The following is a 27878-nucleotide window of genomic DNA, read 5'->3' as shown; positions in this document are numbered from 1 at the left end:
CTGGACCTTATTTTCACTAATAATGATGAATTGATCAGGAATATAATGATTACAAATACCTGTTACTCAGATCACAACTTAATTGAAGTTATGACAACCATGGGGAATAGACCTTCAAAACCAGTCCAGATTCCCAGTGGAGGAGATTTCAGCAAATTCAATTTCAAAAATAAACAGATAAACTGGGAGCAAATAAACCAGGACTTAACAGAAATAAACTGGGAAGAACAGCTAGAAAATGCAAACCTGAACCAGTGCCTGGAAAAAATAAGCTCAGTAGCTCTAGAAATATGTTCAAACTGCATACCCCTAAGAAAAAAAGAGGAAGAGATGCAGATTGGAACGGGAACGTTGTTCCCTATATAGGCGAAGAAAACGAATCGCGGAACAACTTGAGAGTCGCACCCTATCTCAAGAACGGCGGAGAAGGATTAGGTAGAGAAATAGAAACAATTGAACTCAAGCTACAAGAATCATACAAAACCCAGGAGAGGCAAAGAGAGCAAAAGGCCATCAGTGAAATAGAGAGAAATCCGAAATATTCTTTATCCTATGCAAAATCAAGATAAAAAACCACATCTAGTATCGGACCCCTGCAAAAGGGAGATGGAACTTTCACCTATGACAACAAAGAAATGAGCAAGCTACTGAGGAAGCAGTACGACTCTGTTTTCAGCGAGCCATTAAACGCACTAAAGATTGATAACTCAAAATAATTTTTCATGGATATGATACCAACATCAAATCATATATCAGACATCACCCTATATCCACTGGATTATGAAGAAGCCATAAACAGTATGCCTATACACTCTGCACCAGGCCCGGATTCTTGGAACTCCATATTCATCAAGAACTGTAAAAAACCACTATCGCAGGCCCTCCACATTCTGTGGAGACAAAGCCTAGATACTGATGTTATCCCTGATATACTAAAAACAGCAGAGATAGCACCACTTCATAAAGGAGGAAATAAGGCAGAGGCAAAAAATTACAGACCAATAGCACTAACATCGCACATCATAAACAATTTTGAGTGCTAAGAAGTAAGATCACAAAATACATGGAATCACACCATCTCCATAACCCCGGACAACATGGTTTCAGAACAGGGCGCTCTTGCCATGTCGCAGTTGCTGGACCACTATGATATGGCATTAGATGCTATGGAAGACAAACGAAACGCTGATGTAATTTACACAGATTTCGCAAAAGCTTTTGATAAATGTGACCATGGTGTTATTGCACATAAAATGCGTTCAAAAGGAATTACCGGAAAAGTAGGCAGATGGATCTACAATTTCCTGACAAACAGAACCCAATGTGTAATAGTCAACAAAATAAAATCCAGCCCATCAACCATGAAGAGCTCAGTTTCCCAGGGTACTGTGCTTGCTCCAGTACTTTTTCTCATCCTCATATCAGACATAGACAAGAACACAACCTATAGCACTGTATCATCCTTTGCAGATGACACTAGGATCTTCATGAGAGTAGGCAACATAGAGGACACGACAAACCTCCAATCAGATGTAGATCAGGTCTTTCTATGGGCTACAGAAAATAATATGGTGTTTAACGAAGATAAGTTCCAGCTCATGTGCTACGGGAAAAATGAAAATATAAAAACGGAAACCACGTACAAAACTCAGGCAAATCATAACATAGAACGAAAAGGCAATGTAAAGGATCTGGGTGTACTCATGTCGGAAGACCTTACCTTTAAAGAACACAATAAAGTAGCCGTCACAACTGCAAGAAAAATGACAGGTTGAATTACAAGAACTTTTCACACTAGAGATGCTATACCGATGATGATACTTTTCAAAACGCTTGTGCTCTCTAGAGTGGAGTACTGCTGCACAATGACAGCCCCTTTCAAAGCTGGAGAAATTGCTGACCTGGAGAGCGTGCAGAGATCCTTTACTGCTAGAATCCACTCAGTAAAACATCTAAACTATTGGGACTGACTAAAGAGCCTAAATCTGTACTCCCTTGAGCGCAGGCGGGAGAGATACATAATAATTTACACGTGGAAAATATTAGAGGGGTTGGTCCCAAACCTGCACACAGAAATAACATCACATGAGACCAGAAGACATGGCAGGATGTGCAGAATACCCCCGTTGAAAAGCAGAGGTGCAACAGGTACTCTGAGAGAGAGAGAGAACTATCAACATCAGAGACCCGAGACTGTTCAACACGCTTCCACTACACATAAGGGGCATAACTGGCTGACCCCTCATAGTGTTCAAGAGAGAGCTGGATAAGCACCTCCAAAGGATACCTGATCAACCAGGCTGTGACTCGTACATCAGGCTGCGAGCAGCCGCGTCCAACAGCCTGGTTGATCAGTCCAGCAAACAGGAGGCCTGGTCGACGACCGGGCCGCGGGGACGCTAAGCCCCGGAAGCACCTCAAGGTAATCTCAAGGTAAGGAAAGAACACCTAAAGGTGGAGGAAATAATGACTGCCAATCCACAAGAAGTTGACATAATAGCACTAGAGATCTGCCATGAGGATGATAAACTAATGATCATAAATGCATATAGTCCACTGCCAAGCAGCACATGGTCAAAGGAGGAGCTAGATAGTAAGCGAGAAGGTCTTATAACAATAATGAGGGAGATCATAGCGAGAGCGGATAACGATAGTTCACGACTGTTGATAGTCGGCGACTTCAACTTGAAATCCATAGACTGGGAAGCATATGAATCTAAAACAGAAGATTTTTGGACCTGTAAATTTGTAGACCTCATCCTGGAAACATTCTTGTATCAACGTGTTAAACAAGCTGCGAGGATGAGGGAAGGGGACATTCCCTCCATGCTAGATTTTATATTTACCAGGAAGGAGGAAGAAATATTTGACAGTACCTTCCTCCCTTAGGTAAAAGTGACCATGTCTTTTTGGGAATAAAGTATGCAATGCGTTATAATCTGGAAGACATTATGAAGGTTGATGCAATTGAAAAACCTGACTTTAGGAGAGGACATTATGGCAACCTTAGAAAAATTTTTATTGAGTATAATTGGACAGACGTGTTGCTAGGCTAGGAAGTGAATGAGATGTATGTCAAGTTTTGTGAAATATATGATAAAGGCACAAAAAAATTTATACCAAAACAGAGATGCAGAACTAGGAAACAGGATTGGTTCAACAGAAATTGCGAGAGGGCCAGAGACCAAAAGACACAAAAATGGAATCAATACAGGAAGAGGCCAAACCCCCAAACATACCAGCGATACAAAGATGCGAGAAACAACTACACGGCAGTGATTAGAGAGGCAGAAAGAAATTTTGAAAAAGGGATTGCAGACAAATGTAAAACAGAACCAGGTCAATTCTATAAATTCATAAACAACAAATTGCAGGTAAAGGATAATATTCAGAGGTTGAAAATGAGAATAAGATTCACGGAAAATGAAAAGGAAATGTGTGAAACATTAAACGAAAAGTTCCAAAGTGTGTTTGTACAAAATGAAATCTTCAGGGAACCAGATCCAATAAGAATTCCCGAGAACAACATAGAGCACATAGAGGTGTCTAGAGACGAAGTGGAAAAAATGCTCAAGGAGCTAAATAAGAACAAAGCAGTTGGTCCAGATGGAGTTTCACCATGGGTTCTGAGAGAATGTGCACCTGAACTCAGCATTCCACTTCAACTGATTTTTCAGGCATCCCTGTTTACAATAGTTGTAGCTGATGTGTGGAAAAAGGCTAACATAGTTCCAATCTACAAAAGTGGAAGCAGGGAAGACCCCCTTAACCCTTAAAGTGCACATCACGTCATATGACGTGTTGGACGTTGTTCCAGTCAACTGCGCATCACGTCATATGATGTGTTGGAGTACTACGCAAAATTTAAACGGCACGCGGATACACAGGGTTCACCACACCTTCACCAGGGCTCTTGTAAACAGACTCCATTTTAAAAAAAAAAACGTGGGCCAAACTCCCGGGTGTTATTGGCCTCAGTATTGAGTGAGCAACCAAGCCTGACACACGCAGCATGAGCTAACAGCACTGCTGTTCAGCTTGTGACCACAGCATCGCCTAAAAAGTGCCAAAATATACTTGTTCATGCTATTATGTAGCGATGATATTATTACAGAAGACCCTTGACTGTGATAAAACTGACCAGGGTTCTGATAATAGCAGGATTGTGGTGATATTTAGAGCTGTGCGCCATGGTGGGAGGAGTAATGCTGTGGGAGGGAAGGTGGTGGCGATGTCTTCTGACTGTGTGTGGCCACCTTTTATTGACTGCACTCAGCATACCATCTTAGTGGTTCGCTATGGTGAACACAAATGTAGATACTTATATATAACGTGTGTATAGAGGGTATAAACAGCAAGAGAAGGTTTGGAGCCGCCATTTTGGTGAGGGCGGTGCAGACGACGGAGTTGTTTACTGGGTACCACGATGGTCTTTGGGCACCATACCAGTTTATTTGTGCAAGTATGGTGAATAAAACAGGTAGATATTTATATATAATGTGTGTATATAGCGTAATAACACCACACAGTATTGTTGGAGGAGAAATATTAGTGCGTCTGGCCTTGAGGGCGGCAGCCATCAGCTGACTGTGTGAGGTCCTACGTCTTTGTGCCTTTACTCACCATACAAGCTTAGATGTACAGTTATGGTGAACAAAACATGTAGATACTTATATATAACATCTGTATATAGTGAATTATAGCAAAAACAGTATTGTGGGAGGAGAATGTGGGTGAGTCAGATGACTGGAGGGAGGGCGGGAGTGGCTGGCTGGTACACAGCGGTCACTCCTCGTTACTTTTTGACTCATAATAGCTACTTAGTGGTTTGTTATAGTGAACAAAACATGCAGATACTTATATATAACCTGTGCTTATAGTGTAATAACCGACAAAGTATTTGTTCACTGTTACGGCCCTCTCGGGTCGCAACTGGGTTCTTTCTCTGATGTTAGTAGAGTTTGGGTATCCGGCTCCAAGCTAGTAGTGGCTTTTAAGGGGTGTGCTCCGTAACGCAAGTAAATTAAAGGGGAAGGGAGACAAAGGCAAAAATTTAATAATATAATTATCACCATCACCATAAATAATATATAGATTATCACACGGGGAGGTATAAACACTATTATGTACAACGTGGTCTTCCTCTGAAGACTCTGGACGTTCACGGTGCTCAAGACGAGTGGTCCTGGTTCTCTTGTGGCCTCACGATGAATCCTTTGATTCCCTCGACGAGTCTACCCTGGCCACAGGCCAGCCAAATCACAGTTCCACTGGGGGCACCGTCGTGGAGGCCTTCAACCACAAATCCAGCCTGTAGCTGGCAGGTTCCAATCAGTTCCGCAGGTTAGGCCACTCCACGACCGATACTAGGGTTGCGAGCCCTAGGCAGGAGCCTCGTGTGATTACACAGATCACTCTCCTCACCACAACACCCCAGTGGTTAGTCGTCTCCACCAGTCAGTCCCGGGTACGACAATTCCTCAACTGCCACGTCACAGGCAGGCTAACACCACAGTGTTCATCCGGGGGGGGTGACTCAACTTCTGCAGCTAATACTTGGAGACGTTACGGCTGCCTTGGGTAGACTGACCCAACGTTCATTACAGCAGTCCCAGGTCGACTCTGTAATCAGACACGTCATCAGTACTAGTTACACTCTAGGGCATCTCACTTACAGGCTTAGACACAAACGCCCACCTATCCACTCCATAGATGGCGTTGCTGTCTAAGCGTCACCTCACCAGAGGTCAGCAGCGGCTACGTCACGAGCTGATTAGGACGGGAAACTAGCCCTTGTGGCCAGTATATCTCGTCCTCACTAGATGGCGTCGTCCATTTGGAGGGGGTTTCGGGAGCTGACCCACAGATGGCGCGGTCGTCACTGCTCCGTGCTCGGACGCTGGGCTCGGGTCCGTAACACCTCCTCACCAAAAAGAATTTGGTTTGGGGTTCTATTTATTTCATTTTGGGAATTTTAGTTTGGGAATTTATTTCTTGCGCACTGGGGGGGGTGTCATATTTATAGGCCGCGCAGTTAAAGGGTTAAGGGTTAAATCCAACATGAATGTAACTCATTGTATGTACCTTTACCTGAATAAAAAATCTAAATTTAAATATACACACATTATATACAAGTATCTACATATTGTATGCACCGTAACTGTACACCTAAGCTTGTAGGGTTCCCAAAGAGCATAGTGGCCACCCTCCACACAGCTAGACAAGTCATGCAGACCACGCCACCCCCGTCACCCAAATGGCTCCTCCCAACATAATCCTTTTGCTGATATTACACTAATACACATTATATATAAGTATCTACATTTATGTTTACCATAGAGAACCACTGAGCTGGTATGGTAAATGCAGACAATAACAGGTGGCCACAGTCAGTAATCTCCCTCTCTCAGCATTACTCTTCCCACAAAGCACTAATTATCACAACAATCCTGTTATCACAATCCTGGTCATTTTGATCACAGTCAGGGGTCATCTGTAATACTGTCGTTGCTAAATAATAGCAGTTGCATAGAATAGTGCTAAATAATAGCAGTATTTTGACTTTTTAGGCGATGCTGTGGTCACAAGCTGAACAGCAATGCTGTTAGCTCATGCTACATGCGCCAGCCTTTGTTGCTCCCACAGTCCTGTGGCTCTCACACTGGAGAATATTGCCCACAATTTTTTTAAACATGGCATCGGTTTACAAGAGCCCTGAGGAAGCTGATGTGAACCCCGTGCAGCCGCGGGCCATTTGAATCGTGCCTGGGCACCCTATGGCGTATATATACGCCATGCGCAGTTTAAGGGTCAAGTCTAGCTAGCCTGTGGTCTACCCTCATGCTAATGATGTTAGGAAGTTTGCCGCTCTTATGGATGTGTTTGGAAATACATTGTCTTGGGACGTTATTCAGGCACTGGGGTTTTGGAGGTCGAACAGGCTCTAGGCCATCAGGTTTCTCGTGAACATTCCTGTAGCGTATTGCTTTGTACCTGTAGTGTATTGCTTTAGGGCGTCTGTCACGGCCAACTGTGTCTTCCCCAGATTGAGCTCCTGCAGTGATGTTGCCTCCCTGGTAAATCCGTTTTACATTCTCTGTGGGTAGTTAGCTTCAGGGAGTCAACATGGCTCCTCAGAGGAAATCAGCAGTGAACCTAATGAAATGTCAGTTTCTGGGTGAGCACCGGAGGCTTCCTGACATGCATTTTCAACCAGGCAGCAGTCTGTTTCAAATTCCCTACCTTTCTGTGGTGCCTTCTCTGGTCAATGGCAAGATGACATACTTTAACACTTTCGCGCTCTCGGCGCTCAAAAAAAAACAATACCCCATATGCTTTCGGCACTTCGCGCGCCTACGCGGTAAGACCGAAAAAGTGTACACTCTTCTGACTGTCCTGACAATAATTGAAGGTGCACCTATTTAAATTTGGTGTCACTGTGTTCGCAATAAAATTGTCTATAAGAGCATACCTATAAAATGCCGCCCAAGCATAAGGAGTATCAACACCAAATAAAAAACTATGCAGATCACTCACCGAGAGCGCCAAACAGCAACAAAATGTTTCCACTCTCTTAATGGTTGCGAAGCCTACAGTTGTCCTACATCGCTAATTTTGGTATCATTGGAATCGCAATAAAATTCTCTACACGGACATATGCATATGAATGTTTAATATAGGTAATTGCCCACCCGCAAGAGTGTGTGAAGTGGAGAGTAGTTAGCCGCGAGCGCACTGGCGAAAACACAGGGGGGAAATCATGCTTGGAAAATTTATACGTTTCCTGACCCTACTTTTCTATGTACGTATTTCTTTTTTATACCAATGTGTTCGCAATAAAATTTTCTATAAGATGAACTGTATAACATTTGTACAAAGCATGTGTAAGAGAAGCGCCAAATATAGAACCACGTCGCTCAGTATGCGTTCGCGGCAGAAACGAACGCATTGTTTTCGTTCGTTTGATGTTTGCCATGTTTATACTTGTTGAAACATTTTATAATTTGTATGACAGTGATCGCAGTAAAATTCCCTACACAGACATATACATAACACATACAAATATTTCCCACGTGTTGGATATATCAACGGCTAAAGGGAACCCACTGCCACACGCTCGCCACACCCCCAAACATACTTTGTGTATTTTTTTTTTTACTCATAGAAGTTTATGTGATATAATATTCATTCTGGGAACAAAAAATTCGCAAATAAATTCTCTACAAAACAAAAGTATCCCCATCCATTTCGGTTAAAAAATGGAATTTATAGAAATATTTTTTCAATTGACGAGAAAAGTAGGCAGTTATGCGGAATCGTAAGAAAAACCAGTGACGAGTTATCTAATCGAAAGCGCGAAAGTGTTAATTGTAACGTGTTCATGGGCCATTACTCCCTGTGCCTCTCTGAGGGGGCAAGGTTATGGCTCATGGTCTCTGGCAGGTAAAAGAATTTGGTGACTGATAACCACAACTAATATAGCACTATATCAGTTTGGATAACTTCAGGGAGCCTCTGGGATTCACCCAGAAACAGGCATTTCATTACATTCAATGCTTTTTTTTTTTATTCCTAATATAAATAAGTCACCATGGCACCTAAGAAAGTTAATGATAAGAGCCAATTGAAAGGAAAATTAGTTAGAACCAAGATAGAGATGAAAAAGAACTCATAGTAAAATCTGAAAGTAGTGCCTGTGTGTCTGATTTTGCTGCAAATATCATTAGGCAAGTGTCTTAAGAAAAGCATCCAGCCAATCTTGAGGGAAATCGAAAAAAAAAAAGAGACAAAAAAGAGAGACCCTGAAACACAAATTCCTGAAGTTTTTATGGTAAGGGACCCCCCCTCCCCCTGCCTAACACACATACACACTCCTCTTCCTCACCACCACCTACACACACCCTAAACTCTCATAAGTGCAGGTAAAGTGAAAATATGTGATTAATCCAATTAAATTATTCCTTTTTGGAAAAAAATATTCAAAGGCACTCGAACGGCCTTCTGAAACGAAGTAAGCTAAGGCACCGAGGTTCCACTGTACATGTAGAATAATAACAATTTTGTATGTATCTAATATATTAAAATTACAGTACAGGTACAATAGTTGGCACTTTAATTATGTTGTACTGTCATATTATATAGACTGCAGGGATTGCTAATTTAGTTTGACCTTTTTTCACATAATGAGACTGCAAGCTAAGAGCTGTTATTCTACATTCCTATGCCAGATGACTTGTGGCATTGTGTATATTGTCACTATTGGCTCTCGGTTTTCGAAGCTATCGTCCAAACAGGTTCTTGTGCAAGATACGGTAAATTAAGTTATATATTTTCTTGTGTATTTCAGATTATCAGAATCTCTGGGTGAAAGAATACGAGGGTTAGTACGGGAAGAGGTGACACGTTCATTACAAGAACACCAAGCCATTGTTGATGCCCGAAGTCGTGCCCACACACCTGCCCCAACACCCCACACTCTCAATCCAAAGGTGGCGCAACAACAAGTTCAAACACTAATTTCACAAGGACAGTTCAACACAGCATTTAAGCAGGTTCATATATATTTCTGATTTTGTTTTTTATATAAAATTTGTAATGACTCTTTTTGTAATGATGTATACAATACTGTATTTAGTTTTATTGGGTTGCCTCTTTAGTAACTTCATAGAGCTTATATACTGATACCCTAGGTCATGTGCCATCTTTCACGCATCAAGGACACTCACAGCCTACCAGGAGCAGGGATCAGAATCCTGCACCCTCATTGGAGGCAGTGTGTTTTGTTCCAAAAAAACCTCATGTTGAGAGAGAACCTCATCAAAGGGGCAGAAAGTGGGGGGGGGGGGGGGAATCCCAGCATTGAATGTAATGAAACGCCATTTTCTGGGTGAGACCTGGAAGCTCCCCGGAGCTTATCCAGGCTGATATGCTAATGTCAGACATCAGTCATGCATCAGTCATGTGTATGGAGCTCTATGGGCCTACCGGGAACCACGAGCCAGAACCTGGCCCCCTCAGAGAGGCAAGGGGAGCAATGGCCTATAGAAACCCCCGTGTGGTTGGAAACATTCTATGTCTGCCATCAACCGGGTCAGGCACCCAGGAAGGTAAGTGTCCCAAAACAAACCCCTATTCTTGTGAAAATTGCTACCACAAGCCAAACAAGTGGATAGAACTCTCCTAAAAGAAACGAGCAAACGATCATGATGTCACACGTCACAGTGCCACTATCTGCGCAGCTCCCCCCTCCCCGGGAGGGGGAAGGGGGAGCCTCAGACCTACCGTGCCAGCTATCCACCATCAGCTCTAAAGCTGGATGTCAAAAAACGCAAAAACACGCTGACCAGAGGGAGGGAGGGATGCCGGGGAGCCTCTGGGTCTCGCCCAGAAAATGTCATTTCATTACATTCAACGCTGGTTTTCTGGAGAGAGTCCCTTAGGCTTCCCGGAGCTAACTACCCACAGAGGAAATAAGAGGGACGTACCTGGGAGGCAGTCACCGCACACACTCTAACTCACAGTCGAGACAACTGGCTGCAACTGCCAACCCAAGGCGATACAGGCCCAAATGGGCCCGGAAACGACCACAAGATATCGAGCAGGCAGACCCCTGTATGACCGCCAAAGCCCCGTGTCAGCCAGGACATGCTGCCAAGACGGCAGCAAGAGCAGCAAAGCTACGGATGTCATGGGCACGGGGATAGAACGCATGTTGGCTAGCCTCAATAACATGGTGGACGACCTGGGAGACCCTCACCCGCGAACAGGGAAGGGAATCGGATCAACCCAAAGCGCGTCCCGGACACAGAAGCCGCGGCGTGCAAATAACAGTGGAGGGCTGCAACCGGACACAAAACATGATGCACCCCCGGCCCGACCAACCAAGTACCAACAAACCAGGGACCCCTCCAGAAAGCAGCAGTCTCATTCCGTGCCAGAAAAGAGGGAGACGGCTGCAACTGAGCAAACCTAATGCCACAACCAAAGGAGCAGAAACCCCTGCGCCAGAGGAGAGCAGGAACCTCACCGACCCAACCCCCTAGAGGCAAATGCCAACAGGAAAAGAGCCTTCGAGAAACAAACCTGAACCGCAGGGGCCACAACAAACCGAGGAGAAGAAAGAGCATGCTGTCCAAAGACCAGGATGGCTCGGGCAGCGCATGAGCAGGCCGGAGGTGAAACAACACATGAGACGGCTTACGAAGCGGCACAGATATAACACCAAGACGGAAAGCAAGCTGAAGCGGCTGTGCCAGCGCCGCACGAAACGAAGCGTTTGTATGCGGTAAAATGACGGCCCCGAACCTCTACCAGAAAAGTCAAGCCAACGCCAACAAACGCAGCCACCTAAGAAGGGACAGAAGGAAAAGGAAGGACCGCCAAAAAAAACCATACTGCTACCAAGAAGAAGCACGCAGGTGGGACATCAACAATGAAGCCACCTGACCACCAACTGAAGGCGAGAGATTAGAGGCAAAACCTAACCAGCCCCGTCAAGGTTCAGTTAAGCCTAGGAAGAGGAGGAGCCGCGGGAAGATCTCGGGTGCGACCACCGAGCAAGCAGAGCCGGAAACCCAAGCCGGCAAAGGAGATGGAACGTCTGCCGAACAGAAAATTCCCCAACGCGAGCAAGCTCGCCAGGAGATCGGAGACTACGGGTCTGACGCAAGACTCCAGAGAAGGAACACCGAAAATGCCAACAGGCAGGGCAAGCCAGGAAAACAGAAACCCCAAACTTGGCAACAGGAGGGCCAAAAGGCACAAACAAAATACACAACAGTGTGTAGGAAAAAACAAGAAAAAGATCAGAACATCAGCCCCAGCACCAGCGACCAGGGACAAGAGTGAAGCAGGAAGATGAGGAATGGAGAAGGCATGCAGCAAGTCGGGAACGAAAGGTCGCGACCAACCCACAGAGCTGCAGACCATGTCCCAACAAGTCACGCCAACAACACAGAGTCGCAGGCCCTATCCCAACAAATCAAAATGAAGAAGGTGCAGAGGTTCACCACCAAACTAGTACCCGAACCGAGGGGTACAAGCAACGAAGACAGATGAACATGAAGATGAACACAAGTGCACACGCACCATGCAACACAGGCAGAAGGAGCACCACAAAGGAGTCAAAGAAACACAAGAAAGAAACATTCCAGTGGCAGAGTAGTAAACAAATGGAATGCATGAGGAAGGGAAGTGGTGGAGGCTGACCCCACACACAGCTGCAAGTGCAGACATGATAGAGCTCAGTAGATGTCAGGGAAGTGACAGGAGAGGCAGGACAAAAGAGCCAAGTTCATCCCAAGGAAGTACAACCAGGGGCGGACAACTAGGCGAGGACAGATAAACCAATGTACATGGAAGGGTCAAGCCAGGCACTCCAAGACGGGAAAGGAATGAGGGACCCCAGATAAGACCACGAAAAACGCCACAATCAATCCCCCACCACACATCCCCAGGCATAAAACTACAGCAAAATGTCACATCCTAACACAGTAACAACTACCACATGTTACTGTGGTACATGTTACTAATGCACATGTACAGTAGGCAGAGATGTGGTGGAGGCTAACTCCAGACAGTTTCAAATGTAGATATGATAGAGCCCAGCAGGCCCAGGAACCTGCACTCGAGGTGATTGATGGCTGAAAGGCGGGACCAAAGAGCCAGTGCTCAGTCCACGCAAGCACAACCAGGTGAGCACAACTAGGCGAGTACATAACCTGCACCTCAACCATCGTACCTCATAACATGGATAAGGTGGGGTCCCTTGATCGACTCGAGCATGGGTTGGACATGCATAAGAGTGGGACTGGACGGGTAGAAATAGGAGCTGCCACGTATGAGCCAACAGGCCCTCAGCAGTCACCTGTGTGCTGACGGTTTTATAATCGTATCCAAAAACCATAAACCAGCGCCTGGCCGAAAGAGACGCCAAACCGCAGAAACTCGCCTGCCGAACATAGGCACGATCGTGTCACGACACGACGTAGCCAAGATGATCCCGGGAGCACCGCCAAGGGAAGAAGGCCAGAGCCGCACACGCAGGAGAGCAGGGTAGAGGCGAAGGAGGCGCCCCACACCCATGACACAGGGAAAACCTCGGCGTCCTCCCCATAGCTGCAATCCAGAACACCCCAGTAGCTACGGGGCACGGACCAAAGAATGGAGAAGAGTGAGAGGCGAAGCACCCGAGAGAAAAGGATGCAAAACACCAGCACTTGTGCATACTGCCAGACCAAAACAAACTCCCATGGCGCATGCGCACGACACGATGTCCGAACTGCACAACCTGCTCGGCAGGAACGCGCCAACTAGGACTGCTTTACAAGTAGCCAAACAGTTCGTGACCCGAGTTAATCGCTAAATAGAAAAAACAGTCCAGCTCTTGGGACAGGAGCTAAAAAAGAAGTAAGCAGCGATATACATCGCTGGCTTATGAAATGAATACAATGAACCTAATCGGGAACCCAATTGGGCTACAAGTAGCCCAATCTGGCATCCCGGACTAGGAATATGTAAAGAAAACGAGCAGTGCCGAGACAGAGCACGGAGAGAACAACCCCAAGCCCCAACACCAACCAAAACGGGGCAGCCTCTGGGCTTCTGGGATGTTTGAGACCATCAAAGCTCAACGTGCAATGCCCGTGCTGCCTGCACCCGCATAGTCAGCATAAGACTGGGTAACCGAGTCACAAACAAGCATCAAAACTCGCAGGACTCCGGGCTGAAGGTGTCACAGACCCCACAGGCAGCAAACAGAGGCAAAGACAGATTCACCCGGAGACAAGGGGACAGAGCAACCCTCAAACTTGCTGGAAGTGGGGGGTGGGGACTTCTGGGTCACATCCATTGGACCTGCGCACCCCTAATGGTTTCCCAGGGTCCTGAGTGCTTACTATAATAGGACTCGCGCTCAGGTAATCCCAGGCAGGGTACTGCTAACCGGTGCCCAAGTCTACCAAACAACCTTCTAAGAACTGAACCCCCGGGTCGTGTACACTCACAGGATCCTAGCTGGGGGAACCACTGGAAGAAGGAAGAATACTAAGCACACAGGGGACAAGAGCAAAGGCAGAACCCCCCCCCCCCCTCCACCAGGCAGACAAATAAAAGAAAACCCCGCAAGAGGACAGCGTACCCAGGCGGAACAGAGCCGGCCACCATGATTGGTGAAAACAAGCTGCACAGTATCCTGCGCCCCACCAGTGCAAACTGCCCCTTACCCTAAAGCGAACAAGGGAGACAGAACACCCGAGCACACAAAGGGCAGCCGAAAACCAAGCAGTAAACGGCCTAGCAGGGGCAGAACCCAAGGAATTTTTGGAAGGTGGCCTCAAGCCCCAAGGGCAGTACTTACAGGGCACCTAGGGAAGGAAACCCTAGGCACATGCAACCCGAGTACTAGAGAATCACTCCCGGCTCACACACACCCTAGAAGACAGTCACCACACTCTAGGTACAGTGCTGAAACCACTGGAGCCAGAGCACACAACCTCAGCCTCTAGCATCAGCCGAAGAATTGATGGTGGATAGCCGGAGCGGTAGGTCTTGGGCTCCCCCTTCCCCCTCCCGGGGAGGAGGGAGTTGCGCAGACAGCAGCGTGCTGACGAGTGACGTCATGATCGTTTGCTCATTTCTTTTAGGGGAGTTCTATCCACTTGTTTGGCCTTTTGTAGCAATTTTCACCATACTAGGGAGTTTGTTTTGGTACGCTTACCTTTCTGGGGTACCTGACCCGGTCGATGGCAGACATAGAATGCTTCCAACCACATGGGGGTTTCTATAGGCCATTGCTTCCCTTGCCTCTCTGAGGGGGCCAGGTTCTGGCTCGTGGTTCCCGATAGGCCCATAGAACTCCAAACACACGACTGATGCCAAAGTCTGACATTAGCATATCAGCCTGGATAAGCTCCGGGGAGCCGAAGGGGCTCCCCGCAGAAAATACTTGAAGACATGTTTCGTATGAACGAGTTCCAAACAAAACTCAAAACAATAAAAACAATAAAATTTCATCACTGCTTCTTCATGTGGCTTCTAGATGGTAGCACTAGACATCCTAGAGTCTGACACTGCCAAGCCCAGCACAGGTTATGACTTTTCTGGGTGTTCATCAGCTTTATTTGCCACAAGTCATCCTTCTACACAATATCTGCATACTACGTTGATAGGTATTTTCATCCTTGTGCTTTTTGTTGTTTGTCCCCAGTGTTGGCCATGCCTCTTTGTTTTGGGGGGGAGGGCTTTGGCTATGACTTGCTGCAACCCCCTTTGGATTTAAAGACTTATTGTATTCCTTTTGTAGCCATACATGTGGGTACAGGAGCAGACCAATATGTGACTCCTGTTAGCAGTCAGTGTTTCCAGCCCGTCGTCTCCAGTGTTCACGTCACTAAACTGGTGTACTAAATTGCCCAAACTTAACCTAACAGAGGAACCACGAATAGAAAACAGAACAACACGTCAATTTTGCGAGCCACTATGGTTTTCAGTACGTTAGTTTTTTACCTTAGAGGATTTATACGTCAAAATGCTATGTACTATTCAAGAGGGCGGGGCTGGAGCCTTCCCTTTCCCTAGCTCATGATAAGCCTTTCCCACTAGTTTCCCCTAGAACACAACGTGTCAATAAGCTTACAACCATGTACCCAATTACTGCTGCGTGAGCAGAGGCGAACAGTTAAGGAATGGGGCCTAGTAAAAAATGCACAAGGTAGCTTCGCGGCCAGGGGTCTAAACCCAGACCAAATTGCTCGCGAGGCGCGGGCTGTGTGCACTACCACTGTGCCACAAGAGACTTTCCTCTTTGGGAGAGGACTCTGCAGGAATCTGGTGCATGGATCAAGATGAGTGGGGGTAGCAGGGAATTTGAGAGGGGCTGTAAGGGGTGTAAAGGGTGGCTGTAGGGGGTGGGGTGGAGAGGGGCTGTAGTGGGATGGAATACATCCTTGAAATTAACAAGCATGCACATAAACATAGATGTGTGTATCTATAGAACCAGTGAAGAGCAGGGGTGCCATAGGCACAATCAGAGAACACTGTATAAATATCAGAGTTCCACGGTTGTTCAACATCCTCCCAGTGAATATAAGAAATATTGGCGGAACAACTGTGGACATCAAGAGAAAACTAGATTGTTTTCTAAAAGAAGTGCAGGACCAACTGGGCTGTGGTGGGTATGTGGGCCTCCAAGCAGCATCCTGGTGGACCAAGCTCTCACAAGTCAAGTTTGGCTTCGGGCTGGGCTTGGGGAGAAGAACTCCCAGAACCCCATCAAGCAGGTATCTAGGCACGTCCATGTATGCTGACATTCTCGTGGGAAAATCTTTCAGCAGTCGCCTGGTGTACTTCGCAAGACGAGAGAGCAAGTGTATCCTGACCTATCCTCTGATGCCTCCGTTCAACTAAATTGCTAAACGTGAGGAAGGCACTGAATATTCCATGTGTAAGTGATTGTATCACTGAAATTAATGCTTTAATTGGTATCAAACTGCTTAGGCTAACCCAAGCATCCTTTGCTTAAAATTAACCTTAGGCTGGTAAGGGCCTGATGGCTGTGTGGACAGCACTCGGGATTCATAGTCCTAAGGTTCCGGGTTCGATCCCCAGTGGAGGCGGAAACAAATGGGTAGAGTTTCTTTCACCCTGATGATCCTGTTCACCTAGCAGTAAATGGATACCTTGGAGTTAGACAGCTGCTGTGGGCTGCTTCCTGGGATGTGTAACAAAAAGGAAACCTGGTCGAGGACCTGACCGCGGAGACGCTAAGCCCCGACATCATCATAAGATAACATCAAAAAGATAACCCTGGCCAGTCTCATAGTTTTCACTCGTTTATTTTTGTCTGGAAGGTGGGATACTGGATGTAGTGGCCTTGTTCACTGGTTGTGCTTTCTTACCCATTGTTTTTGGCTTTCTATTAGGGGGGTCAGGCTGCCCTTGAGTGGTGTTCCTATCTTTTCTGGGAGAGCTTCCTCATTGGTTGTGTAGCTACCACCTGGATAAATGTAGACTCGTGTCACACCAGTCCATTGGGAATCAATCAAATTTCTACTAGAGACCATAGCCAAAAGCTGATTCATTGAATAAGGCATAAACAGCAGGGAACTCGGTCACTCCAACCGAGAGAATAAGCCACCAGAAACATAGAGCAACAGAAAGAGACAATATCAATGAAAATTTTAACAACTGTAGGGGTCCAAATTTTTAGCAGTAAATAGGTACCTGGGAGTTGGACAGCTGTGCCTCTCAGAGGCAGAGAGAGCAGGTGACCCACTTCCCTCCCACCCAAGACTCTTCAGGTCTCCCCAAGTCCTCTAAGTCAGTTATGTCACTGATTGGACATGAGTGAATGTCCCCTGTAGGACTCCTAGGTTGTCTACAAGCCACGCGGGTCCTACCTGTTGAATACCCGTTGATGATTCTGAAGATCAAGGTTCCTGCGGCCCGGACTCTAACCAGGCCTCCTGGTTGCTTGTCGGGTCAACCAGGCTGTTTGATGTGGCTGCTTGCAGTCTGACGTATGAGTCACAGCCTGGTTGATCAGGTATGTTTTGAAGGTGCTTGTCAAGTCATCTTTTGAACACTGCCAGAGGCCAACCAGTTATGCCTCGTATGTGTAGGGAAAGATTGTTCAAAAGTCTTGGGACTTTAATGTTGATAGGGTTCTCTCTCTCAGCTCGGCATGCTTATTGCATCTCTGCATTCAGTGGGCTTACTTTACACATCTTGTCATATCTTCTGGTCTCATGTTGTCATTTCTGTTACCTGGTTGATGGGGTTCTGGGAGTTGTTCTACTCCCCATGCCCGGCCCGAGGCCAGGCTTGACTTGTGAGAGTTTGGTCCACTAGGCTGTTGCTTGGAGCGGCCCGCAGGCCCACATACCCACCACAGCCCGGTTGGTCCGGCACTCCTTGGAGGAATAAATCTAGTTTCCTCTTGAAGATGTCCATGGTTGTTCCAGCAATATTTCTTATGCTTGCTGGGAGGACGTTGAACAACCGCGGGCCTCTGATGTTTATACAGGCATACCTCAGAATACGAGTTTAATCCGTTCCTGGAGACGCCTCGCCTTCCGAAAACTCGCATTCCGAAGTTAATTTCCCCATAAAAAATAAAGGGAAATGAATTAATCCGTTCCTGACTACCCCAAAAACCCCACATCAAACTAAATTTTTATACCTAATTTACCTAATTCATCTAAATAAACCTACAAAACTGTGTTCCAGTTATTACTTACCTTGCTGTCGAGTGCTGTAGGCGTATGGAAGATGGTGAGGAGGGGGGAGGAGGAGAGGAGTTACTGTTTGGAAGGGGAGTCCCCTTCCATAATCACATCACATAACCCCATGCCTTGTAACACTATGGATACCACTTCTCTTTCTAAATTTTTCAAACCAGCCCCTGCTTGCCTTAAACTCTTTCTTATCTGCATCACTCGTTGCAGGGGTATTCTTTAGAAGGTCTTCGTGCAACACCCTGGCTTTCTCACAAATAATGGCCTCCGAAACACAATCACCCCTCAACTCCTTGTCGTGTATCCAAATTAATAACAACTTTTCCACTTCTTCAAGTATTTGTGGTCTTTGTGCCGTTAATGTTCTTACTCCTTTTGCCACTTTAGCACCCATAATCTTATTTTTCTTCTTAAGTATAGTGCATATTGTTGATGTGGCTTTGTTGTACTGCCTACAAAGTTCAACAACACGTGTACCGATCTCATGCTTCCGAATGATCTCTTGTTTTTCCTCTATTGTCATCCTCACATGAGCTTTCTGGCCTTTATCCTTACCACTGGCTTTCTTGGGACCCATGGTGAGATATATAATAACAAATTGTATAGACAAATCACCAAAAATCCAACAAAACGCTGAAAATCCGCGAGAAGAATTGATGTGGGGGTAGTCACTGAGCGCGAGACAATGGTAAATTGAGGGGCGGAGGGGCGACGATCGCCGAACCACCACGCGCTAGGTCGGCCTGTACGCGTATCAACAAACTCGTGTCCCGAAGTAACCCTCGCCTTCTGAGACAAATTTTTGGAGTAAATACTGCTCGCCTTCCGAAAACCTCGCATACAGGGACAATCGCATTCCGAGGTACCACTATACAGTGTTCTCTGATTGTGCCTATGGCACCTCTGCTCTTCACTTGTTCTATTCTGCATTTTCTTCCATATCGTTCACTCCAGTACATTGTTATTTTACTGTGTAGATTTGGTACTTGGCCCTCCAGTATCTTCCAGGTGTATATTATTTGATATCTCTCTCATCTTCTTTCTAGTGAGTACATTTGGAGGGCTTTGAGACAATCCCAATAATTTAGGTGCTTTATTGCGTCTATGCGTGCCGTATATGTTCTCTGTATTCCTCTATTTCGGCAATCTCTCCTGCTCTGAAGGGGGAAGTGAGTACTGAGCAGTACTCAAGACAGGACAACACAAGTGACTTGAAGAGTACAACCATTGTGATGGGATCCCTAGATTTGAAAGTTCTCGTAATCCATCCTATCATTTTTCTGGCTGTTGTGTGCAGGTCCGGCAAATCTGTGTGCAGATTTGGAACATGTCATTTTAATATCCTGTACTTTCAAAGTGTAAATTATTATGTATCTCTCCTGCATACTAGGGTGCCTGACAGCTGAGTGAATAGCGCTTATTGCACCAAATGCTTATTGACAATTGGGCAAAAAGTTTCTTTCACCCTGATGCACCTGTTACCTAGCAATAAATAGGTACCTGGGAGTTAGACAGCTGCTACAGGCTGCTTCTTGGGGGAATGTGTAACAAAAAGGAGGCCTGGTCGAGGACTGGGCCGTGGAGATGCTAAGCCTCAAAATCACCCCAAGATAACCTCAAGATAAGATACTCTCTAGGGAATACAGATTTTAAATTGTTAAGCTGTCCCAATAATTTAGATTATTTACTGAGTGGATTCTAGCAGTAGAAGATCTTTAAGATAATTTATTTTGGGGGGAGCCCCTTTGGCTCCTCAGAGCTATCCAGGCTGATATGTATATCTCTAACCTTTGGCATCAGTCAGTGTGGAAGGAGTTATAGGCCTACCAGAGACCACGGGCAGAACCTGGGGCCAGATTCACGGAGCAGTTACACAAGTACTTACGAATGTGTACATCTTTCCTCAATCTTTGACAGCTTTTGTTACATTTATTAAACAGTTTACAAGCATGAAAACTTCCCAATCAACTGTTGTTATTGTTATAAAAGCCTCTTGGTGCTTTGGAGCTCATTAACTTTTTAATAATTGTAAATAAAGCTGCCAAAGATTGAGAAAAGATGTACAGGTTTGCAAGTGCTTGCAAACAGCTTCGTGAATCTGCCCCCCCCCCCCCCCTCAGAGAGGCACAAGGAGCAATAGCCTATAGAAATGCACATGTGATTTGGAGCATTTTATATCTACCATCGACCACGACAGGCACCCAGAAAGGCAACTGCCTCAAAACAAACCCCTATTCTGGTTAAAACCAATTAAAATAGCCAAACAAGTAGACAGAACTCCCCAAATGAAAACAAGCAATCAAGCATGATGTCACACGAGCCGTGCCGCTTGTCTACACAGCTCCCCCCTCCCCGGAAGGGGAAAAGGGGAGCCCCCCAGACCCACCGCACCAGCAATCCAACCATCAGTTCTTAGGCAGATGTGATTAGGCACGGTCGTGTGGCTCCAACTCCGGATTCTCTTGCTGTGCTGTGCTTGGTGTTCATTAGTGCTCTTATGGTGGCATGCGAGCTGGGAGTAATACTCACAGGTACTCGGGCTGCGTGTGCTTAAGGTTCTCTTCCCCGAGTGCCCTGTAAGTACTGCCCTTGATGCTTGGGGTTCTCTTCCACAAGTTGCCTTGGGGTCTACTTCTGTGGTCTTTTGCTGCTTGGTGATTGACCACCCCAAGTGTTAGGGGGGTTTTTCCTCCCTTGTTTACCTTGGGACGAGTGGTAGTTTATTGCACTGGTGGGGTGCGGGGTACTGCGCAGCTAGTTTTCACCTTTTACAGCGGCCGGCTCTGCTTCTCTTGGGTACGTTATCCTCTTGCAGGGATTTTCTTTTCTTTTTGTTTTGGCCGGGTAGAGGGTCTGCCTTGTGTCCCTTGCCCCTGTTTAGTTAGGGTGTTGACCTCCAGTGTTCGGTGGTACCCCTGCTTCGCCCCTGTGAATGGATACGTCCCGGAGGTTCGGCTTTAGCAGTTTGTTTAGTAGACTTGGGTGCCGGTTAGCAGTACCCCACCTGGGCTTGCCCTTGTCTCAGGGCGATGCTCATTGTTTTTTCCTCCATTATGCTGCCTATTGTCAGTGACACCTTCGACCCTGAGTCCTGCAAGCACTGTTGCTTGTTCCTGACTCAATTCACCCAATCTGATGATGACTATTCGGGTGCAGGCAGCTCAGGCGTTGCATGCTAGGTTTCGGTTGCTGCAATGCTCTCGGTTGGTTGCTTCCCTGGATGCCCCAAGGCTACCCCACTTTGTTTATAAGGACCCGGACTTGGGGTTGGTGGTCGCTTCGACCTAGGTTCAGTCTGCACCCCCCTCGTTCTTCCCATTCTGTGGTTCATTCTGCCCCCCCCCCCCCCCTCTCTTCCCCCTTGCTTCTGGTTGTGAAGCGTCTGAGGGCTTTGGAGTCGGGGTGGGGTCTAGAGGTTTCTGAGAGACTGGCAGTTTCAGGGGTTGCCCCTTCCAGAGAGGCGACGGAGGCATTCGAGCCCATTCCTCCAGCCATAGCATCGGGGTCTGACCAGTGGGCCTCTTGTCTTCCCGCGTTTCCTGCTGCCCTGGTTTTTTCTTGTGAGACCGAGGCCTTGTAGGAGATCTCGCCCCTGGGGCCTGACTTGAAGGCTCCTGGGGTTGGTGAGGAGCTGACTTTTGGGCATTGGGCCCCGTTGGACCCCGCCTGGGTTTTCAAGCCCTCCAAGCGAGGCTTACTGATACAAGGAGTATCAGTACCTTTCCTTCCTCTGCTTACAAGTTGGATTTGGGTTCAGCTCTTCCCCGGGTTCGGTTCCGTGTCCCTGCGGGTCCTTCGGTTCCATCCTTCTGGAAGTTTTCGGACTCCCGTGTCTTGCCTGCTGAGTTGCAGGTGGCCATTGTGGCTTACCTCCTGCGCGACCCGGATTATGCTTCTATAATGGATCCGTCTTCCTTCAGGTTTGGATCTTCGTCTCCTTACTGGGTCCATTATAAGGTTCTGGAGTTGTCCTGGCTTGCGAACTGCTCGTTGCTGTCGTTGGAGGCTTGGAGTGCCTTCTGCCGTGCTTGCATGCTTGAGTGGCGAGAGGCATCGACTTCGAGCACCTTAATGAATGCTTGTTCGCTCCTGCCCTTCTGCGGGATGTGGGTGTGGTTCAGCTTCATGTGCAGGTCCTAACCCTTTCGGCTGCGCTTGTGGCTGAGGACTTGTGCGCTTGTGGCTTGTTGGCTTCAGTCCTGCATTTCTTTTCCCTCCTTGAGCTGTCCTCAGACTGGCATTCTGAGGATGTTGAGGCGCTTAGGGCCTCAACATCCTCAATAAGGATGTTACTGATGTTACTCAACATACTCCAGCCGAGATCAATGCACCGGATCCCGTTCCCGGGTCCTGTGCATTGGTCTCGGCTGCTGGTTTGTCGTCTGTGCTACCTGAAGCTGTTTGCACCGATCCTACGGGATGCCGTGATACGGTTTTTGCTCATTTCCTCCTTGGAATCTGCTTGGGCCCTGGCTCCTGCATTGTCTTCGCCTTTTTGTCCCTTGTTGTTTGCAGACTCTGCGGTGGAGATGTATCTACAAGCTGCTGCTTTCAGCTGTCGTCCGATGTCTGACTTGTTGGTTCTCCGGGGGGGGGGGGGGGGGTGCTCGCACCGGAGGTGTCGTGCCTGGGTTTGGGATTAACATAAGAACATAAAAACAATGGTAACTGTAGAAGTCCTATTGGCCCATATGAGGCTGCTCCTATTTATAACCACCCAATCACACTCGTATACATGTCCAATCCACGCTTGAAACAATCGAGGGACCCCACCTCCACCACGTTACGCAGTAATTGGTTCCACAAATCATCAACCCTGTTATCGAACCAGTATTTACCCAAGTCTTTCCTAAATCTAAACTTATACAATTCATACCCATTGTTTCGGGTTCTGTCTTGTGTTGATACTTTTAATACACTATTAATATCCCCTTTGTCCATTCATCCACTTGTAAACCTCTATCATGTCACACCTAACTCTTCGCCTTTCCAATGAATGCAATTTAAGCTTTGTTAATCTTTCTTCATATGACAGGTTTCTAATTTGGGGAATTGACTTTTGTCATCCTACACTGGACACGTTCAAGTGAATTTATATCCATTCTATAGTACGGCGACCTGCATAATCTAAATGGGGCCTAACCAGAGCAAGATATAGCTGAAGAACAACACCAAGTGTCTTGTTACTAGCGTTTCGATTCATAAATCCCAGTGTCCTATTTGCCTTATTATGAACATTCATGCATTGATCCTTAAGGTTTAAAATTCTTACTAATCATAACTCCCAGATCCCTCTTGCAATCCGACTTCACAATCTCATCCTCTCATTCCTCTCATCAAGGTGGGCCACTGGCACCAGGTTCGGGGTCAGCACCGCCTTTGGAACCATCTATGTCTGGTCGGTGCTGTGATCGCTCTGTGCGCAGATTGGGTTCTCGTAAGGGGCGTCAGCCCTTTGGCGGTTCACCCCATTGACGGGGTAATGGGGGGGAGGCTTGCTCTGTTCCCTCGAGCCTGGTCTCATGATTTGTGGGCATTTCAGGTCATTTTCTGCATCCAGCGGTGGCATTGGGTGGCCCCTCCTCCTCCGGGAGGTTTGGGGCAGGCTTCCTCTCCTGTGCTCTGTCAGGTCGTCTCGGATTGGGTGCTCTTGGGCATGGTCGAAACGACGATATCCCTCAGGTGGGTTTCCTACCTTTTTCCAGTTCTGAAACGGGGCTGTGCGGACCTGCGGATCATTCTGGACTTGTCCCATCTGAACCCCCTGGGTTGCTTGCCCCTCCTTTTGGATGACCACACTGTCCCAGGTCCGGCTTCTGTTGGAGCGGGGCACTATGTATTGGCACATCCCTATTCATCTTGGGTTCAGGGACTGGCTCGGTTTTGTTGTGGGGCGTCAAGGTTACAGTTTTCGTTGTCTCCCATTAGGGTTGAACCTGGCTCCTCGCGTGTTCACGCACCTTACTCTGATTGTCATGGCCCGTTTGTGTCTCTTAGGTGTTTGGATGCTGGCATACTCCCATGACTGGCTGGTCTGGGCTTCCAGCCGGTCCACTTGTCTGCTTGCTAGGAATTTGGTTCTTTCCCAGCTCGCCAGATTCGTGTTCATGGTGAACTGGAGGAAGTCCCATTTGGTTCCCTCCCAGGTTCGAACTTGGCCAAGTTTTGTTTAGGACTCTCGGACCGCTTCCTTGTCTCTCCCTCCAGAGTCTCCTTCCGCTGCGGTCCCGCCTTTGCCTATTTCAGTTTTCCCAGGTCACTCGGTGGTTGCTCGAGGGTTTGTGCCTGAACTTTGCCGTGATGGTCTATCTGCTGGGTTGGGTATGGCTTAGTCGGCTGTTCTGGTTTCTTCAGAGCCATCCCTTCCGCTTCTCTCACGATCGCTGGGTTCGGCTGGTAGGTGGGCCATGCGTCGGTTTCTGCGTCACCGGCTTCCTCTTCGGGCTTTTTGGGGTTTAGTGTCTTGGCGCCTACCCGAGCCCTCACTCGATGTGTTCACTGATGCGTTGTTTCTGGGCTGAAGCCTTGTGGCCAGTGCTCACCAGGATGGCCAGGGGCAGTGAGGTCCGTTCTTCCGTCGAGCCCACAGCACGGTGCGGGAGTTCGCGACGGAGTGGTATTCCTTTCGGAGGATTCAGGTTGCCCGTGGATCGGCAATCTGGCTCCATTTGGACTGCATCTTAGTGGTTCATTGTCTGAACCGTGGAGGTTCAATGCAGTCCTTGGCTCTCTGGGGCTACCTTGAGGTTACCTTCATCCTACCTTGAGGATATCTGGGGCTAAGCCTCCCCGCGACCCGGTCATCGACCAGGTCTCCTTGTTGCTGGACTGGTCAACCAGGCTGTTGGATGCGGCTGCTCGCAGCCTGATGTATGAGTCACAGCCTGGTTTATCAGGTATCCTTTGGAGGTGCTTATCGAGTTCTCTCTTGAACATTGTGAGGGATCGGCCAGTTATGCCCCTTATATGCAGTAGAGGCTGGTCGTTTCGGGTTACTCGTCTGCTGAGTTCTCGGGGTTTGACTCTCCTGGCGGTTCACGTTCGAGGGGTGTCCAACATTCTGGAGGATGGCCTGTCTCGGTTCGTTCCCCTGTCCACGGAATGGATGGTCTACGCCGACTCCTTCAGTTGGCTCTGCCAGACGATCAGGCGTCCGGATGTGGACTTCATCGCATCGACGTTGTCGGTGTCTTCTGATATATGTCGTGCCCTTCCCCGACTGCGACGCCGTCAGGGTCGATGCCTTTCGGCAGGACTGGTCGAGGTGGGGATTCCTGTACCTTTTTCCCCTGGTTCAGCTGTTGCTCCAGGATCTTGCTCGCTTAGTCTTGCCCGTGGAGAGTAGTTCTCTTAGCCCCTTGGTGGCCAGCCCAGCCTAGGTTTCAGGGGCTACTTGCTTGGTGTCCAAACTCGGAGGTTTTCCCGTGGCTCCGCCTCTTTCAGCAGATTGGTCCGGTCCGTCACTTGGCATGGTTTGATCTTTTCCTCAAATCTTTGCATTTGGTCTTTTTGACTTGGGTCCATCACCATCTGTATTGTGATCAGGTGGGCGTCCTTGGTGTTCGTCTCGAAGCCTGCAGGCTTCATCTCGGCAGCAGTATGAAGTTTCCTGGCAGTCCTTTCGTTTCTTTCTCTCACTTCATAGGTATTCTTCGTTATCAGCTTGGGTTGTCTTGTCCTTTCTCTCGTGGTTGTTTCAGGACCGTCATCTTATGCCAAATACTGTCGCCTCCTATCGTGTGGCACTGGCGGAGCCGCTACAGCTTGCTTTTTGTATTGATGTTACTTTGGCGCCATTTCGCTAGCTGTCTCTCTTGTTGTTTCACCTCCGGCCTGCTCATGCGCCGCTTGAGCCGTCCTGGTCCTTAGATTGGGTGCTGTCTGTTATCTCTTCTCCTCGGTTTGTTGTGGTCCTTTCGGTTCTGGATTGTTTTTCCAAGGCTCTTTTTCTTGTTGGCATTGGCCTCTGGGTGTCGGGTCGGGGAGCTTCATGCTCTCCTCCAGTGCAGGGGTTTCTGCTCTTTGTGTCCTCGTGATTAGGTTTGTTCGGTTGCAACCATCTCCTCCTTTTCTGGCGAAGAATGAGACGGCTACTTTCCGGAGGGGCCCTTGGGTTGTTGATGCTTGGTTGGTCAGGCCGGGGGTGCATCATGTGTTTGTCCGGTTACGGCTCTCCGCCATTATTTGCGCGCCACGGGTTCCGTGTCGAGGGACGCGCTTTGGGTTGATCCGGTTTCCCTTCTTCCCTGTTCCAGGGTGTGGGTCTCTCAGGTCATCCGCAGGGTTATTCGATTCAGCCAGCCTGTGGTCTATCTCCATGCCCACGACGTTTGTAAGTTTGCTGCTCTTGCTGCCCTCTTTGGCAACATGTCCTGGGCTGACATTCGAACACGGGGTTTTTGGCGGTCGAACAGGGTCCTGGTTACGAGTTACTTCGTTAAGTGTTCCTGGGCCTGGTCGGGCCTGTGTCGCTTTGGGTCAGCAGTTGCAGCCAGTTGTCTCGGCTTCGCGTTGAGGAGCAGCAACAACCGTCTTCTGGGTAAGTCACTCTTGTTTTCATCTTTTGGTAAGTAACTCTGTCGAGTCGGCGGGGCTCCCCCAGAAAACCAGCTTTGAATGTAATGAAACGCTATTTTCTAGGTGAGACCTAGAGGCTTCCCGGCAACCCTCCCTCCCTCCCCGGTCGGCGGTTTTTCTCGTGTTTTTTTATATCCAGCATCAGAACTTGGGGTCTTGGGTAGCTAGCGCGTGGGGTTTGAGGTTCCCCCCCCTTCCCCCTCTCAGATAGGGGGGGGGGCAACTCCGGTCGCATCCCAAATTAAAATGAATTAAAATTCTAATTTTCATCTGGTCATTTTGGGACTGGTTTCAAAATGAGCACCAATGTCTTCCTGTTTTCTTCCATACGCCACATGCCATCTTTGGTCATCGTCCCATGCTGTTGACCCATTGTTTGTGACCGAGCTTGTGACCGCTGCGCCCCTCCTCTTGTGCACGTTCCGGCTTTTATCCTCAGTTATATTTGTTCCTGCATCTTTAATCACACTATATTTACCACAAGATAGATCGTGATAAAAAACAGAGCAGTTCCATGATGACGGCAGTGAAAGAATCCGGCCAGAATGATAAGATAAATAGGGTTTACCAAAAGTACAGCCAAGTGAGGCTCATACCAACCAAGTTCCAGGCTTTAGTTGAAGAATTTTTAGATATTGAGACTGAAGAAACTGACAGCAATGCAGCTAGTCAACTCTTTGATACAGAAACAGCAGGTGAGGATGAATTTGATAGTGAGGAGGGTGAGCTGGGTTCTGATGGGGATGCCACAACACGTGCAAAGCCTGCTATTCGAAAGTATGCTGCACAAAGTGATTATACCAAATCTACTGACATAAGATGGTAATGGTTGGTTTACTGACAACATTCCACCATTTGTAGACAGTTTTACAGGAACACCAGGCTTCACTTTACCAGTACCTAGCGCTCCTCTGGGGTTTATACAGTTATTTGTGACGAGAGTTGCTTGAATTTATTGTACGGTATATGAAACAAACTTGTATGCTTCTCAAAATGTAGTGAATACTTCTAACATCACAACGAATAGGTGGGATTAAGTATGTAAGTGTAAAAGAGATGGCAAGATAT

At 47.5% G+C, this 27878-nt stretch overlaps 1 protein-coding gene across 1 annotated transcript in view; it reads left to right on the top strand.

The window, feature by feature from the left end:
- Window positions 1-27878, top strand: part of Ge-1 (Enhancer of mRNA-decapping protein 4 homolog Ge-1) — a 327116-nt gene that overhangs the window by 265320 nt on the left and 33918 nt on the right. The window contains 1 exon segment of the mRNA XM_045757261.2: window positions 9347-9551. Coding sequence (XP_045613217.2) covers window positions 9347-9551 — 205 coding nt within the window.

This window comes from Procambarus clarkii, chromosome 67 (assembly GCF_040958095.1).
Source record: "Procambarus clarkii isolate CNS0578487 chromosome 67, FALCON_Pclarkii_2.0, whole genome shotgun sequence".
NCBI lineage: Eukaryota > Metazoa > Arthropoda > Malacostraca > Decapoda > Cambaridae > Procambarus > Procambarus clarkii.
This window is presented reverse-complemented; position numbering and strand designations above follow the sequence as displayed.